A 17,380-nucleotide genomic window follows, 5' to 3' on the forward strand; every position below is an offset into this window, starting at 1 on the left:
AAACAGTACTAGCTAACTACCAAATAATGCTAACAATGAAACCCTGAGACAAACAGCAATAAATAACCAACAGCACAGGTAATACCAACGGGGAACATTCTGACAAAAATTACACTCGACCGACAGTGAATACTAACAGGGAAGTCATTCAATGGACAAAACATAACTGCTAAACAAAAGCAAATGCTCGGTGGGAAATATTCGTAAACATTGACAGCTGACCAACAGCGAATGCTAACAGGGCGACGCTGTGACTCACAACAATCCTCAATGTAAACAGCTCTTCATCAAGAGGCTGTAACAGCATCTTTTTTTCATCAAATCAATGTGTTACCCTGGAGCTTCATATGCAACCAGAACTCCACAACCATCTACTCCACCTTGTGTGTTTAGCATGTCCATCCCAGTTTGCGTGGATATTGTACTAATAAGTGGGACCGGGGGATGCTAGTTTCTTCTCCCCGCTCGGTGAGGACACACACCCCCTTCCTCACCTCCCTGGGGGGCCGCTGCCTCTTGTTGCTCCTGCCTTCCCGGCTGCTCTTCTTCGCTTTCTTCTTCTTCTTGGACTTGGGCATCTCGTCCACGTCGGAAGCCGCATCTTCCAGGGGATCGTTGTCGTCTGCTGAGGTGGCGTAGGGGGGGAAGACATGCTAACAGTGAGAAGGTAGGTTTGGTGGGTGGGTGGTGGTGGGGGGGCACCGCGCATGCGCAAGCGGTGGAAGCCAGAGGGGAGAAAGAGAGAAAAAAAACGCGCCCGCGCAACTGGCACGACTTGGCAGCGTCGTGCACGCCCGCACGCACGCGGAGAGGGTGCACGGCGGGACCGGTTGCAACTTGTTTAGCGTTGAAAGTTCCGACAAGCGCACACTCGTGTAGGCGCGACGTGACTTCCGGTTCGCGAAAAAATAAAAGTCCCGCCGAGAAGTTAGCTTAACTTAATCCGCCGCGGCGCACGGCCAGCGACAACTCCGCGCTGCTAGCCGGGCTAATGCTAGCGCTAGCATCACGGGGAGGAGGAAGAGGAGTGGGAGGGAGGGGGGGGGGATTTTATTTTTATTTTTCTAAATAATAACAAAAACCTTACCGGGGAGAAGTGAGTGTTCCTCCACCGCCGCGAAGTCCTCCCGCTCATCCTCGCTGCCTGACATTCTCTACCCGGCGCTGGGCTCCAGGCGGTCCGGGTGAATCCCTCCGTCGAGCCGCTCGGCTCCGCGGAGGAGGAGGGGAGGGAGGGCCGGGAGGTGGGGGGATGACGTGGGACCGTCGGAGAGTGGACCGAGGGAGGGGGGCGGAGGGTACTGTGGGGGGTGGAGTGGGGGGGGGGGGATAAATAAATATTATAATAATAATAATGATTGGATAATTCGTTTGCGCGCAGGGCTCAAACAAGTTGCTGAAGTCAACCGTCTCCCGTTATGTTGTGACCGGATCCGGTGTCCGTCCGCAGGTAACGCTCGGAGTCAACCGTGAAGGGGGGTGGAGGAGGGGGGGCGACGGAGTGTGTCATGTTTGTATTTTTATTCTTATTTTATTTTTTTTCCGAGTTTCAACGCAACACGGAATAAAAGTTCACGCGTCCAAATACTACGTTAATACGGTAAACTTACTGCGAGCGTGTGTGTGTGTGTGTGTGTGTCCCGGGTCGAGGTGTGCTCCCTCGGTTCGCGGCCCCCCGGAGTTCATTCATCGGAACCCCCCCTACCTGGACCGGCGGTCGGCGGGTCGGGCGGAGGCGTACGCGGGTCTCCGGTGACCCAGAAAGCGGCGGTCGGATCCCCGTCTGTCTCCCCCAGCCTCAGAGGCAAGGCTTAGCTAACATCCTCGCAAACACACAAAGGGGGCAGACATCCCATAATAATCCCCCCCCCTCCCACACTCGCACAGGACTCTGCATAGTTACTCCGCAACGGACAGACCATAATACTCCAGCCTGCCCCCACCCCCTTCCACCGCGCGTGTGCACGCACACGGGCGCGCGCGCGCCAACGCGCACGCACACCACCACTCCTAGACATGCATGCACACACACTCCTTCCACTGGTAGTCCCAGCCCCCTTAGCAACCCCGTTGTCATGGTGACCCCCCCACCCTGTTAGCTCAGGCAGACCATAATACTCCCGTGGCGGTGTACATCCCATAATATACTACACCTAAAAAGACGGGAATAAAAACACACACACACACACACACACACACACACACACACACACACACACACACACACACACACACACGCCACATGGTCTCCAGGGGAGCTGAAGTCCACCGGTGACAGACCATAATAATCCAGCCAAGCATCCACCTGTGAGAACCAATCGGGGAGGGGTTCTGGTTCGAAGCGGGCCCGACCATCACGTCCTACCCGGTGTCCAATCACACTCCGAAGGGGGCGGAGCCTCTGGGAACCATGTGACCAGGTGAGGCCGACAGGTGAGGGTCCCGCTGCCCCCGTGCGCCACTCAGACGACGACCCATCGGTTGACGGCGTCCTCACACAGGGACGCCGACGTTCTTGCGTGAACTCCCGCTCCAGGTTGAGGGGGCGGGGCTAAGGGATGAGACCACGCCCCCCCCCAGGTCCTCGCACAGGTACGTGTCTGTTAGCATCACGTTAGCTTGTCGCTAACTGTGTTTATAAACCTTTTTTTATTTTGTTGGTGATGTTTTCAAAGTTTTTAAGTTGGACATCCAACTGAAAAAGTGCCGATGTGGTTCTCCGACAGAGAACACGGGGAATGTTCCCCGGTTCCGCGGTGTGTTTAGCGGAACCATGTTTTGCCGCTACAACTTGCACTCTCGCCTGCTGGCGAGTCCTGTTTAGCGCTGGGCGGAGATACCGCTCTCACTCTGCCCAGCCAACAGAACAAAAAAACACAAAGAAAATTAATAAAAATCTAAAACAATCTCATCTTACGGCGTGACCCTCTTTTTTTTTTTTTTCTTTTTTTAAAGCCAGAAGGCTTTGTGGAAATTACCGTGGAATACCTTTTAGGTTTATTATAGTGACATCTGACAAGGATGACCTAGAAGGTTCTGCTCCGCTCTGGTTTCTCTCAAATGCATTTTAAATCCAGCACCTTGGTTTTCCCAATCCTGCCGACAAAGAGATGAATCTAACCTGGACGCCCTCTGCAGAGGACGACTTTGTCTTTCGCCGGGTTCACTTCAAGAAGGGTCCACTAATGGAGGGTTCTATTGGAAGCAGAGGCTACTGATGGAAGGGTCTCCTGGAGGAAGGGTTGACTGAAGGAAGGGTCTGTTTACTGAAGGGAGGACCTTCTAAAGGAAGGGTCTACTTAAGGAAAAGTCTTATAAGAAAGGGTCAACTGAAGTTTGGGCCTACTGAAGGTTGGGGCCTCCTGAAGGAAAAGTCTTCAACAGGAAGGGTCTACTGAAGCAAAAGTCTTCGAAAGAAAGGGTCTACTGGAGTTTGGGCCTACTGAAGGGTGGGTTCTACTGAAGGAAGGATCCACTGAAGGAGGGGTCTACTGAAAGAAAGTTCTCTGGAAGCAAGAACGTTTTGGGCAAAAGGCGGGGTTCACCCTGGATCAATCAGAGGGTCACAAACGGAGACATCCAATCTTCTCAATCATATCGAGACATACAAGGTTCGTCTCATCATCGACAAATCTTGGTCTCCGGCGAATCTCCTTCATGTGTTTGAACTGTGGGAGGAACCTGGAGAAACCCTAAGCAGACACGTGGAGAACATGAAGACCACACGCAGAACGGCCCTCCGGTGAGAATCCAACCGGCAACCTTCTTGCTGCTAGCCGCAGGCGCTAACCCCCGCTAACCCCTGTATCTTATCATATTAGACAAAAAGTAGATATCCACCTAATCAATGAATTTTAACCCTCCGCCGCCTGAATTCAGGCTGATTGATCGGCGTCAGCTGAAGGCGGTGTCGATTCTGGTTTCCCGGTTCTGGTTTCATCCCCTTCAAAAATCCTCCAGAGCTTCACGATCGATCGGCTTTTAACCCCTCGTGACCCGTAGCCTATCGGCGGCCATTGCCAGCCAGGGCCCTCTGGGGCTCCATGTATCAAACTAGTGGCCCCCCCCGGGGCCGAAGTGTGGGGCAGTGGGGGCTGCATGTGCAGCTGTTCATTGGACGCGATGGTGTCATTACCACGGCAACCACAGTGACGCTGGGAGGAAGTGACCCCCCAAAACGACCCCCGTTCGGTGCGTCCATCAATCACCCCCCACCTCCCGGGAGGCCTCTGATGTTTGCACTTCAAACGCCATCCTTTATTTTTTTTTTCCCACATGTAAAATGGCGTCCACCATGCCCCCCCCCAACACACACACACACACACACACACACACACACACACACACCAGGGTGATGGCGGGCGTTTGCCCCCCCAGTACAGTAGATGCGGATCGCATAGCAACAAACGCCGACGCCTGGCCGCTTGTCTGTTACCTTCGCTTCAGTGCCCCGCGTGCACACACACACACACACACACAGACACAAGGGGGGGGGGGGGGGGGGTTGCGTGTATGCACGTGCACGTGTGCTCACGTGCAATCCAGCGTCACCATCTCCTGGTCCCTCTATCCCATATGGTATGTTTTCAGCCTCACGCACTGCAACCCCCCAACCCCTCCACCCCCTCCCATGTGCACACCGCCCACTCCCGCCACCGCCCTCCCCCCCCTCCCCTCCCCACTTCCCTGCCTAACAACACGGCCCCGCCATCCCATAATATGCACCGGCGTGCACGGCGGCGCGTCGAGCTCTTTGTTGGCAGCGGCAGCAGCCCGCGTGCGCGGCCGCCGCCTGATATGATTATTGCAACCTCGCGCAGGTATGAGCCGGGAGACGTGCAGAGCGGAGGGGGGGTGGAGAAGAGGGTGGAGGTGGAGGAGGAGGTCAGGTTTCTGTTGGTTAATGACCTTGGGGGGGGGGATGGAGGAGGCGCTGCGGCGCCGCTGGTGCTGGAGGTCGGGAAGTTCAATATCCAAAGGAGGTCAGCGATGCGCCTGATGGTGCAGAGAACTTCCCGCCACTAGTGGGCGCCAGAGGGTCTCCCCTCGCTTCCACCCCTGATGATTCACGGGGTTGCGTTCGGGTTTCTTCCTGTTTTATTTTGGCGGGTTTCAAACCGTTTCACGCAGAGGGTCAGAGGTCAGGCAACCTCCAGAGGGATGGCATGGTTCTCCTGCCTGGGTTCTCCACGCTCTCCTGGTTCCTGCCTGGGTCCCCTTGTCTTCTTCTGTCCATCTTCTCCCACTCGTGTTCTTTCTGCAAGTTCTCCATCTTCCTCCCACAGTCCAGAAACCCTCAGCAGGTCCACTGAAGACTCTCGTAGGTGTGAATGAGAAGCTGGATGATTGACAGCCGGCCTGCGTGCTTAAGCCCCGCCTCCCGCCTCAGCCTTCCTTCCGATTGGCTCCCCGTCACCTCTTCTCCATGAAAGGTCCTCGCCTCAGGACACGACCTCTCCAGGTGTTTTTTACCGTGAAATCGGCGAAAATCTTCCGTTTTCCCGACACAATGAGGTACTTGGTTGTACAGGTATTGCAGTAAAACACACAAGTACACGCATATGGATATACGGATGTGTACATGCATAAATATCCCGTCACGCCGACGTTTTAACGGGTCCGGCTTCCAGGCCGGTCGGGATCCCCGATACAATGTCCACAAATGGTTGGAAGGGCGGGGGTGAAGATGAAGAAGAAGAAGAGGAAGACGAAGAAGAGGAAGAAGAAGAAGAAGTAAAAAAAAAGGACAAGTTATTTACGAGAGAGGGGTGAAGGGATGAGCGTAACAGAGGCGCCGGACGTGACAGCGGGCCGCCCGTCACCATGGTGTTGCCGCGGGAAACAGCGGAAGACGTCACTTGGAGAAACAGGGGACACAAAGAGGGGGGGACTCAAGGAACCTGTCTTTTAAGATGGAGACAGTGTGTGTGTGTGTGTGTGTGTGTGTGTGTGTGTGTGAGATACGATGGCCGACCATTTACTCAGGCCCCGGGTGTCATGGGGTTCAGGCGGGTCCCCGGACGGGGACGGGACGGCTCGACAAAGCGGCGGTAAACAAGTCGGTCTCCGAGGGGTTTCCACTTCCACGACCCTCTGGGGCCCGGCGGGTGTAAATCCACGCCGCCAACACCGCCGCCAAGCTGACCTTCCTCCCAAGCGTCCAATCAGAATCTACCATTCCGTTCAAATGGGAAAAACCAACCAATCCACTGACAGCAAACGATCCAATCGATAATCGATACCTTCCCCGCCCCCTACGAGGGATGAGACTCGGTTTGCTCTGAATCTCTGACGGCTTCCTCTTGGCGTGAACAGGAAGTGAACGTCTGCATAACGATAGCTTCCTTTGAGAAAATAACATGGCGTCCTCACTAATGCTAATAACTGCTAGCACAAGTAGTGCTAATATAATTCCAATATATATACAGTCGAACTTGAGCTAACTGCCGCAAAAAATCACCGACAAATCAGTTTTCAATCGAATTTTGAATCGGGCTGTGAACACGCAAACAAACAAACCGGTTTTACATGATGTAGCATTGTAGCATTGTAGCTCTGTAGCGTAGCGCCGCTCCATGTTGTTTACATTATTCATCGTTGTGTCCTCCTGTTGTAACACAGTTTTGTGCTTTTTTTTTTTTCAGGAAGCTAGCATCATAGCCCCCAAAAGTGCTAGTGCTAGGCGTATGAGGAACAAGTTAAGTCGGTCTGAAGAAGGAAATAATAGCTAAACGTGAGAGCCGTGTTAGCAAAAACACAACGACGCGTCCAAGTCAATCACCTGTGCGATCCTGAAAAACAAAGATGTGCTAAAGACGGCCGATGCGGCTGAAGGGGCGACTATGTTATCGAAGAAAAGATCTCCAATCTTAGGAGAAGTAGAAAAGTGATTGTTAGTTTGGATGAATTAATGAAAGCTAGCTGGAAATAGCATTATCTCATATGCGAGAAGGTTTTATTTTTGCTGAGTACAATTGTTGGCGAGAAGAGAAAGAACAGCAGAAACGCAGCAATAACTAAGGTTATCTTTAATTTTTTTCTGTTTTTACTTTCTACAAATGAATCCATAAAAAGGTTTCAAAAGAGTGTGGTATGTTTTTTGGTGCTGGAGAACGGATTGATGGCATTTACATGGATTGATTTGGTTCGCGAACATTTCAGTTTTTGTTTTTTTTGTTTACTGTATATAATACATATATATATATATATATATATGTATATATAATATGTATTTATAATGGGTGCAATACAAAGTATATGTCTTTCCAGATTTTATGGTACTGTTACAGATTTTCAGGTACTATTATATTTTTTTAGGTGCCTTCATAGATTTTCATGTACTTTTGCAGATTTTCAGGGCACTTTTGTAACTTTTCAGAAACTTTCCATGGGTTTTTCCAAACTTTTATTGTAATGTTATAGATTTTTGGGGTACTTTTGCAGATTTGCAGGGTCCTTTGGTAAATTCTCTGGTGTACTTTCAGATTTCATTGGATTTTCCAAGATTTTATATATTTTCAGGGTACTTTTCAGGTATCTTTACAGAATTACATGGAAAATTCCCAGAATTGATGGTACCTGATTTTCAGGTACTATTATATATTTTTTGGCACCTTCATAGATTTTCATGTACTTTTGCAGATTTTCATGTATATTTCCTTTTATTGTCATGTTCTAGAGTTTTGGGGTACCGCTATATATTTTTGGGTTACTTTTGCAGATTTTCAGGGCACTTTAGTAAAATTTCAGGTATTTTTTCAGATTTCCATGGATGTTCCCTGATTTTCAGGTACTGTTGGGGTACTTGTAAAGATTTTCATTTACTTTTGCAGATTTTCAGGACACTTTGGTAACTTTTTAGGCACATTTCCATGGATGTTTCCAAATTTTTATTGTACCGTTTTATATTTTCAGGGTACATTTGCCGATTTGAGATTACGTTCAACTTTATCATCAATACACATGTAAAGATACAAAGTAAGGAAATGGAGGAATACAGTTTCAGTGTACTCTTGTAACTCTTCAGGTACTTTTGCAGATATCCCGACTTGTACTTCCCATCGGTACGGTTTCTTCTTGCGGGTCTTTTTCTGGTTGTTGCCCCGACGGGAACTCGGAGGGCCGACATCCCGGTGCTTGAACCAAGGTTCCGTCCAAACACCTTTCCTTCAAGCTCAGGTTCCAATCCCTGATCCAAACTCCTCCTTCGAACGCCAGGGTCCGACCCGGGTGCCCCCTAAACCCCCCCCCCCCTTCCTCCCACCATCCACTTGGCCTCGCCGCCTCCTTCCCCTCCTACATGGTGATTTATTTGCCTCCGTTCCAATATTTGTCGGCAGTGTGTTTTCTCCCCCTTGTCTAAATGTCACCCCTTCTTCTAAGACAATGTGGGGAGGGGGCGGGGAGGCAGGAGGGTGGGGGGGGGGGGGGTAGTGTAAATGCAGTGGGGGAGACTGAGAGCAAGGGGTGGGGGTGGAGGGGGGTCGGTGGTGGGGGTACTCGTAAAATGAGCAACAAAGTTTGGGAAAATTAAACATTAGGTAAGAGGCTTTCTCACATCGGCGAGGACGAGGCTACAGGAGAGCCGGGACCCGTCGCCATCCACGGCTTCCCGGTCAAACGCCGATCGATACCTTCGATCCGTGGGAGGGGGAGGGCTGATCACGTGACTTCCCGCGCACGAGGCGGCTCTGGAAAACACTCACCGAGCAGCCTTTTTGGCAAACTAGTTCCACAGTCGGGCGATAACGTCAGCACAAGGACTGGAAAATCGAGAATTCGAAATACACGGTAGAAGTTTGTGTTGTTTTGACAAGAGGGAATAGGTTTGGATGTGATCCAGAATCAGATCTGGATACGATCCAGATGGGATCTGAACACCACCCGATGCGATCCAGACGTGACCCGGATAGGATATGATCCGAGTGTGACCCGAACACGATCCAGATGTCATCCGGATGTCAACCGTAATATGATCCGGATGTGATCCGGAATGTGATCACACATGAGGTAAACATGATCCGGATTTTGAACCCAATCTGGAGTCTGATCCAAATGCGGTCCGAATACGATGAAAAACGCAATCCAGATCCGGATGCGTCCCGAATACAACCTCACTGTTTTTATTTCTACATTACAGACTCATTGATTAGGGTCCTCCAGGTCTGGAAGAATAAATCAGAAAACGTCCCACTTCCTCCGCGGGCCGACTCTCCGTATTTACTCTCCGTTCGGTCAACTTTAACTCCTCGCATTTTACAGTGTGTTCACCTGTGAAGGACAGTATTTACCCCTCCCACAGCCCCTGCGCCCCCCTCCTCCTCCAACCTCCTCCTTCATAAGAACCCCCGGCTCTCGGACGCTCAGTGTTCCTCTCACTCTGGCTCCACCCGCGACGGACAGACGCTCCCGTCTTCCCACGATGGAACTGACGTGACGCGGCGGCGCTACGCGTCTCTGTCCCGACACGTCGGACGCTTGTTCTCGCCTCCGGAGGATGGGTTCGGCGTGACGGGCGGCGGCGAGGAGAGGGAACGGGAGACGCTTCCAATCCCCCCCCCCCCCCCCCCCCCCCCCGGATTGGAATTTGGGAATAAAAATCCGGTCGACTGGTGAGGTATTCAATCGGCCACCGATGCCACCGACCGGTGTCGACCTTTGACCCCTCGCTCGGAGAAGCGCGGGTATTTAGATGCGGAAGGTCGCGTGATTGGGTGTTTGGGGGACGTAATGTGGCGTAAACGAAGACGTCTCTTTGCTTCCTGTCCACAGATATGAGGGCGGCGACCCCGGGGTCTGCAGCGGAGGTATAGAAAACAGGACCGAGAGGAGGAGGAGGAGGAGGAGGAGGAAGAGCGGGGGTTGCAGCCTGATAAGCTGCATCGCGGACGGACAGCCCGACGACCCGGCCCGGAAAAAAAAAGCGGAACAAGACAGTCTGATGCCAACTGCCTCCACTGTCAGTCTCACCGCACCGCTCCTCCTCCTGTTGCTATGGGCAACCCAGCCCTCCACGGCAACCAACTGGCTGTAAGTTTGTTTGTCGCCTCGTCTTTGTCTCCGTCCCGCTGACCTTTCCCCCCCCCCCTCCCCGCCCTGCCCCGAAACTCCTTAAACATCCGCCTTCCTCATTTTCGCTCCCGACTTAACCCGTTCCGCGCCGGGACAGGAAGTGACTCTCGTTTTCCCCGCCTGGCAGCTCGCTGGCGAGGCTTCCTCGCTCCAGGCCCGTGTCCGGCACCGCCCCGTGCGCCCGGCTGAGGGGGCTGACCCCGGGGCAGGTGGGGGTGTGCAGGGCGCGGGGGGAGGTGATGGAGTCCGTGCGCAAGGCCGCCGAGATGGTCATCGAGGAGGTGGGTCGCCGAAGTCATTCACGAGTTTTATTTTGAAGGGGCGTTTGGATTTCAGTTCTTGTTTTGCAAGTTACCTCTGTAAGACTGAAATGAAATTGAATAGGAACGGATATAACCAATATGATCTCAGCGATGGCGATGGGCGGGTTGGGGTCAAATACTTGTCGGTTAGACGCCGCCACTTCCTGTTTCCTCCCGTCAGTGCCAGCACCAGTTCAGGAATCGCCGCTGGAACTGTTCCACCGCCCCTCGCGGGATCAACGTCTTCGGCAGAGTCATGAATCAAGGTGACGCCCCGCCGCCGCCGCCGCCGTCGCTAAACATCCACCCGCTCCATCCTGGCGTCATGTGATTTCTCTCACCGTCCAGGGACTCGTGAGGCGGCCTTCGTCCACGCTCTGTCGTCGGCGGCGGTGGCGGTCGCGGTGACCCGCGCCTGCACCCGGGGGGAGCTGGAGAGGTGCGGCTGCGACCGCAAGGTCAGAGGGGTCAGTCCTGAGGGTGAGTCCCGGTCCTGCGTTGCTGCCGTTGCCGGCGCCGCCAGTGGTCACTGACTCTCTTCCATCTCAGGGTTCCAGTGGTCCGGCTGCAGCGACAACCTCTCCTACGGCGTGGCCTTCTCGCAGACCTTCGTGGACGAATCGGAGCGGGCGAGGGGCCTGTCGGCGGGACGGCCGCTCATGAACCTCCACAACAACGAGGCGGGGAGGAAGGTGGGGGTGGCCCGAATGCAGCCGTTTTTGAGTGTGTTTGTGTGTGTGTGTGAGTGTGTGTGCATGTGCGTAACGGCCGTCGTGTCCTCTGCCCGCAGGCCATCCTCCACAACATGCAGGTGGAGTGCAAGTGCCACGGCGTCTCGGGCTCTTGCGAGCTCAGGACCTGCTGGAAGGTCATGCCGCCGTTCAGGCGCGTTGGGATGGTGCTGAAGGAACGCTTCGACGGTGCCACCGAGGTCTCACACACACACACACACACACACACACACGAGCGGACGCACGTGCAAAGATCCTCATTATACCTTTACTTCCTGTTTACACAGGTCACTTCCTGTTTACAAACACATACCTGTACAACCATGTGATAACTTTCAAATCGCCGCTCGAGAAACTCTCCATATCTACTGATACTCATGATTCTTCTCAGTAACCATGGCGATACTGCACTGTCATTATGGTCTGGCCTCCCCCCCGGTCTGATGCTTTCTGCTTTTGATGATTTCCTATTAATCTGCAATGACTGTCCTATTTTAAACTTCACTTCCTGTTTGACAAACTTCACTTCCTGTTTACACATACACACACAGTGTTTCTTTCTTACTACTCTTGTTACTTCTGTTACCATGGTGACATTGCCCTATCATTATGGTCTAGCCTCCCCCGGCCAGGTTCGATATTTCAGTCTTTTACGGATTCCATATCAGTCTGCGACGTTATCCTCCGTATGACCTTCACTTCCTGTCTACACATTTGACTTCCTGTTTACACAGCTTCCTTCCCGTGTACAACCGTGAAATAACATTCACATGACCATCCAAGAACCTCTTTATTACTAATATGCATGTCGTCTTCACTGTTACCATGGCGACATTGCCCTATCATTATGGTCTGGCCTACCGCACCCAGGTCCGTAATTTTTGTCATTGTATTTTTAGTCTCCAAAGATTGCCCTCATTTTAACCTTTACTTTATGTTTGCAAACCTCACTTCCTGTTGCCAAAATTCCCTTCCTGTTTACACACACAGTGTATCACCAGTAAGTAACGTTCAAATTCCCATTTCGAGACCCTCTACCTGAAAAATATTCTCTTCTGTTACCATGGCGACATTGCTCTATCATTATGGTCTGGCCAACTGCACCGGGGTCCATCACTTGTCTTTTAATGATTTCCTATTTGTCTCCAGCGATTGCCCTCATTTTCACCTTTACTTCCTGTTTGCAACCTTCACTTCCTGTTCCTAAACTTTACTTCCTGTTTACACGAAGTGAGCGTAAACCAATAGGTAACATTCAAGCGGCATCGGTTTCAAGCCCCTCGCGATTCTTCTCTGTTACCATGACAACATTGCTCATCATGACGGTCTGCCACAGGTCCGTCTGACTCGGGTGGGGTCCAGAACCGCCCTGCTGCCCCGGGACCCCCATGTGAAGCCCCCCGCCGCCAGAGACCTGGTTTACCTTTCGCCCTCTCCGGACTTCTGCCACCTGGACCCGGACAACGGCATCCCCGGCACCGCCGGCCGCAGGTGCAACGGTGAGTCCGCCATCGCCGCCGCCGCCAACCCCCGTCGGTCGCACCACGGCTAAGCTAACCGACTGTCGTCTCCTGAAGGGACGTCCCGTCTGGCGCCGGACGGCTGCGAGCTGGTGTGCTGCGGGCCGGGCTTCAGGGCGGGCCGGGCCGAGGTGGTGCAGCGGTGCTCCTGCAAGTTCTCCTGGTGTTGCTCGGTGCGGTGCCAGCAGTGCAGGAACACCGTCACCATTCACACCTGCAGGGTCTGAACCGGAGGGCGGCGGCGGCGGCGGCGGTGTGGGAACTCAGCTCGGCTTCAACTCACACACACACATGCACGCACACACACACACACACTCAAGCTTCCACGGCAGATTGTAACCAGAACTAACAGGCCCGGTCTCCGCAGCTCGCCTGGGCCCCGCTCATCGTATTTATTTTGTGACTGCGCCGCTTCCTGCGTGACGGCGCTAACTTCCTGACCTTGCTCTAGCCTGGTGTGTTCTCCGCGCACCAGCGCTCTGCTCCTCTAATAAAACCCAGTACCTTCACCGCAAAAAAAAAAAAAAAAAAACAAACTGGCCTGGGCGTGAGTTTTGTCCTTGCGGTTTCGGTTCGGACGGGAGAGACCAGGACCCAAAACCAGGTCCAGGACCGTGGAGGTGTGAAGGAACTGGAAAAACACATGAGCCTCCAGATGAAGTCTCTTCAACCCTTTTTTTTTTTTTTTTTTATTACAAACATTCCATGATTACAAATACTCCCGTGGGTATACTGGCAAATTTCACCGTCTTCGACCGGTTGAAAAATATTACAGCCTCGTCGGGTCACCGGTCGTCGAGCGGCGAGGGGAGGAAACCCTCCTTGGGGTTTCCGGAGAGGAAGAAAACAAACAAAAAAAAAAAAAAAAAAAAGTGAGGAGAAGAAAAAGCAGAAGAAGAAGCGTTTTTTTTTTTTCCCCCCACCCCTGAAAAAGTCAGAATGTACATGAGAAAAGGGCTAAAATATAAACTCTGAAGGATAAAATCGTGAGGAGGAGTGTCGGAGATTCCCTCGTGCGTCCCTCGCTTGGACAGAACGAAGGAGGAGGAGGAGAAAACAGGAAGTACCTGGTAATGGTGAAGCCGCCCCTTTTGGGGAAAAATAAAAACAAAACAAAAAAAAAAAAAAAAAAACAACTGAGGAGAGGGTGAGGCTTTGCTTTGGTCCTTGCCTCCTGCAGCCGTCGAGAGATCTTTGTATAAACTAATTTCAAATAAAAATAGAGGAGGGTGTGGGGAGGAGGAGGAGGGGGGGGCAGGGGGGGCCGGCCCCGCCTGGGTTTTCATCTCTAAAGGCCTCAGAGAGCGGGATGTCGGGGCGCCCCTCTCCCTCCGTTTGGTTCAAAAGTGAGTTTGAAGGCACCAACGCCAGGAGGACGTCCCGGCCGGCGCCCCGGGGGGGCCCTCCGTCCTCTCGATCCCTTTTTTTTTTTTCCCCCGCCGGCGGCCATCGCCAATCACGCCGCCTATAGCAGCAGGCACCTCTTCTTGGATTTGGTCTCCGGGGGCTCTAGGGCGGCGAGGATGGCCTCGTCAAAGACGTTCTTCAGGCCCCGCTGGACGGACACAGTTCACACAGGACACGGCGTCAAACACACACACTCACAGACAGAACATGGCAAGGGCTCAGCCATGAAGACTTACTGGGCGTTACTCTTATTACACCTCTATTACACTCTTACTACGCCAGGTTTAATTGTCTTATTCCAGCACCTACTCTCCTGTTACGCTCTTAATAGTTTCTTATTACATCACATCACACTCTTTTTACACCCATATTACTCTAATAACACTTATTGCACCCCTGCTACACTCTTATTACACCCATATTTTTATACCTTGATTACTCTTGACACTCTTTTTATACACCAATTACACTATCACACTTCTATGCCACCCCATTTTTATACCCCATCTTATTTCACCCTTAATGCACTCCTATGACACCCATCACACTCCTATTACACCTCTTTCACTTTCTGCAGCTTGGTTACATTCTTATTACACCTTTAATACAATCCTAAGACACTATTAAACTCTTTACAACCCTATGACACGCTTATTCCGAACCTATTACACTCTTGTTACACGCAAACTGTCTGCAAGGTATCTTTGGGGTTTCTCGGAGGAGCGCGGACGTTGTTGATTTGGTGTTTTTTTGTATTTTGCGCGGCGTTCGCGGGGTGTCAGAGAAACTTGTTTCCGATCCGGAAAAACTAACCTGAACGAAACGCGGGCGGTAAAAAAACCCACAAAAAAAACGAGAAGTCGGCGAGAAGGCCGTGTTTCCTGAGGCACCTGAACGCACCGCGGACAGAACGAGGGGCACAATCGCAACGCTCACAATCAACACCAACCCGCAGAGTGTTTCTTCGCGGCGTGTAATCCGACGGGAGTATGATCGCGGCGGGTACCTGGGTGAGGGCGGAGCACTCCACGTATTTGACGGCCTTGAGCTCGCGGGCCAGCTTCTCTCCGCTCTCGGGGTACAGCGGCCGCTGCTTGTTCTTGGCCAGCTTCTCCACGGTGTTCCCGTCTTCCCGCAGGTCCATCTGGGTTCCCACCAGCAGGAAGGGGGTCCGGGGGCAGTGGTGGGAGATCTCTGGAACCCACTGCACACACAGAGAAGGGGGGGCGTGTTACGCATGATGTTTGGGCCGGGAAGGTACCTGAACGCCTCACGAGCAGGAGGCGCCGGCTGCTTTCAGACATTTGAAACCCCAGTGTTGGAAGACAGGATTCGTGGATTCCCCTTGACTCCGAGACGCGGGGGCGGGGCTTAACCCGGACGGATCAGCTGTCAATCACAGACATCCGACCGTTCGCCCTCTCGTTCACGTGCCGACAATTCGGGAGAGCACGGAAAGAACCCGGGTACAAGAAGATGGAGAGAACCCAGAGAGGACAACATGAAAATAATGCAGGCAGGAGAATGTTAAAGTTTAAATCTGGCGTTCTCCTCGGCCGAGACCTTCCGGATGGTTGGTCGGCAGGCGGCGCTGAAGGCGGAGACGCGGACTGACCTTTTCTTTGACGTTCTCGAAGGAGGAGGGCGAGACGACGGAGAAGCAGACGAGGAAGACGTCGGTCTGGGGGTAACTGAGGGGACGCAGCCGGTCATAGTCCTCCTGGCCTGGACCACACACACCACACATCAGCATCCGTTAAAGACACACTCACGGCAGAGAGGGGACTCTGTATGTGTGTGTGTGTGTGTGTGAGTGTGTTTCACCTGCAGTGTCGAAGAGGCCGAGGGTGTAGGGCTCCCCGCCGATCATCACCGTCACTGCGTAGTTATCAAAAACCTGGCGGAGAGCAAAACACCGTCAACATCCTGGATCTTCACCGAGCCGACCATCAGTTCATGACCGTTCATGTGGTTCCCTCAAACTGTTCGTCATGGATTGTTCCCCATAAACTGTTCCTGGCGATATGTTCCAAGCTAACCGTTCCCCTTGTACTCTTAGCTAACAAGCGGTTCTGAACAAACTGCAAGAAACAGCAGGAACTGAACAGACGTGATGACACACGCACACATATAAACAAACACACACACTTACCGTCGGAACATATTCTGACGGGAATTTGTTGGTCGTGTAGGAGATCAGTAAGCAGGTCTTCCCGACGGCGCCATCTCCCACCACCACACATTTTATAGTCTGCATCTGCAACACACACACACACAGGGGGTGAGATACATGCCAATCACGAGCGATCCATACATTTCTTTAAGACAAAGGATCTGTCTGGACCCTTTGAGAAGACTTCCCCCTCTGATCCTATCAAGGGATCACGCTCCAACAGGATGGACAGATCCAGAGCCGAAAAAGGTATTTTGTGGATCCTGGTGAGACCAAAGCGGGGCCTGTTGTTACTTGTGTGAACACAAGTATTGAACCCAGGCTTCACTTCCGCCCGGGATACTTTCATACCAAACATGTCAGAGGGGGGAGGAGGAGGAAGAGGAGGAGGAGAAATCACGTCCCAGGTCAGAGTCGAGGACGAGCGGATACGAACCGAGACTTCCGCTAAAAATTAACTTTTCTTCATAAAATGAACGTGTGGAAAAAAAAAAGGTGTTGGGGGTCAAAAAACTACAACAGGAAACTTGAAAACTACAAATCAGGTTGAAGCTAGGAGGGAGGGGTAATCGGCTGCTCGTTAGTTGTGGTTAGTTGGTCTAAAACAGAAACGGTGAAGAGAGGAGTTCGTTGCTTTTAAAAATGGATATTTTCTAAATAAATGACAACTTTTTTTTGAAGGGTGAGAAGTGAAAAGAAGCTAGCGAAAGCGGAAATGAGCTCCGCGAGCCGGACGGATGCTAGCAGTCCCTTCACCTTAACGCCGGAGTTTCTTTTTTTTCCAACTTTCCGAGGATTTAACCCCCAAACCCGGCGGAGTTCGGGCCACCGGCGGATCGGGTTTAAGTCGGGAGACCCCCGTACGCTCCCAGGGGTGTGTAACTGCCCGCAATCCGCCTTTTTAAATACTTTTTCGGAGCCCTACTCACCCTTTTTTCTTCACACAGGTTAGGCGTTGGTTACATCCGGGTTTGAGGGTCGAATTACTTCTGCGCGCAGCCGCGGACCGCACGCGCCACATTCCCGGCTGTAGCCCGAGGATCAGATTGGGGAAATAGTACCGCCTAGTGGCGGAAATGCGGAACTACAACATTCATTTCCGCTGATGTTGCTGCTTGACGCGGTTTTTGTTTTTATTTTCGTTTTCTTTCAAATCTTTGACATGTTTGTACGGTG

At 52.3% G+C, this 17,380-nt stretch overlaps 3 protein-coding genes across 7 annotated transcripts in view; 1 reads left to right on the forward strand and 2 right to left on the reverse strand.

Moving 5' to 3' along the window:
- chd4b (chromodomain helicase DNA binding protein 4b) overlaps positions 1-1,885 on the reverse strand; it is a 16,805-nt gene extending 14,920 nt beyond the window's left edge. For 4 of the 5 annotated variants that reach the window (XM_086155506.1, XM_086155504.1, XM_086155505.1 and 1 more), the window contains exons 1-3: positions 1,706-1,875; positions 1,088-1,301; positions 495-625 (exon numbers count right to left, since the gene is read on the reverse strand). In XM_086155506.1, coding sequence (XP_086011632.1) covers positions 495-625; positions 1,088-1,151 — 195 coding nt within the window. In that variant the 5' untranslated portion in view covers positions 1,152-1,301; positions 1,706-1,875. Of the gene's footprint in view, positions 1-494; positions 626-1,087; positions 1,302-1,705 lie in introns of all 5 variants that reach the window. The other variant, XM_086155503.1, reaches the window with a different exon arrangement.
- On the forward strand, positions 643-13,160 carry wnt4b (wingless-type MMTV integration site family, member 4b). The gene is made up of 9 exons (XM_086155510.1): positions 643-667; positions 9,772-10,029; positions 10,199-10,352; positions 10,555-10,639; positions 10,722-10,853; positions 10,923-11,065; positions 11,164-11,304; positions 12,441-12,603; positions 12,682-13,160. Exons 1-9 carry the CDS (start codon positions 651-653, stop codon positions 12,849-12,851), a joined length of 1,263 nt encoding a protein of 420 aa, XP_086011636.1. The 5' UTR covers positions 643-650; the 3' UTR covers positions 12,852-13,160.
- Positions 13,161-13,464: 304 nt separating this feature from the next.
- On the reverse strand, positions 13,465-17,198 carry cdc42l (cell division cycle 42, like). Its single transcript, XM_086155511.1, has 6 exons — positions 17,134-17,198; positions 16,184-16,288; positions 15,856-15,928; positions 15,647-15,756; positions 15,038-15,235; positions 13,465-14,179 (listed from the first exon to the last, which is right to left on the reverse strand). The coding sequence occupies exons 2-6, from the start codon at positions 16,286-16,288 to the stop codon at positions 14,090-14,092; spliced, it is 576 nt and encodes a 191-aa protein (XP_086011637.1). The 5' UTR covers positions 17,134-17,198; the 3' UTR covers positions 13,465-14,089.
- Positions 17,199-17,380: the final 182 nt, after the last annotated feature.

The sequence above is a fragment of the Fistularia commersonii genome, chromosome 11, assembly GCF_037954325.1.
Source record: "Fistularia commersonii isolate RoL2024-O1a breed Wild chromosome 11, RoL_Fcom_v1.0, whole genome shotgun sequence".
Classification (NCBI taxonomy): Eukaryota; Metazoa; Chordata; class Actinopteri; order Syngnathiformes; family Fistulariidae; genus Fistularia; species Fistularia commersonii.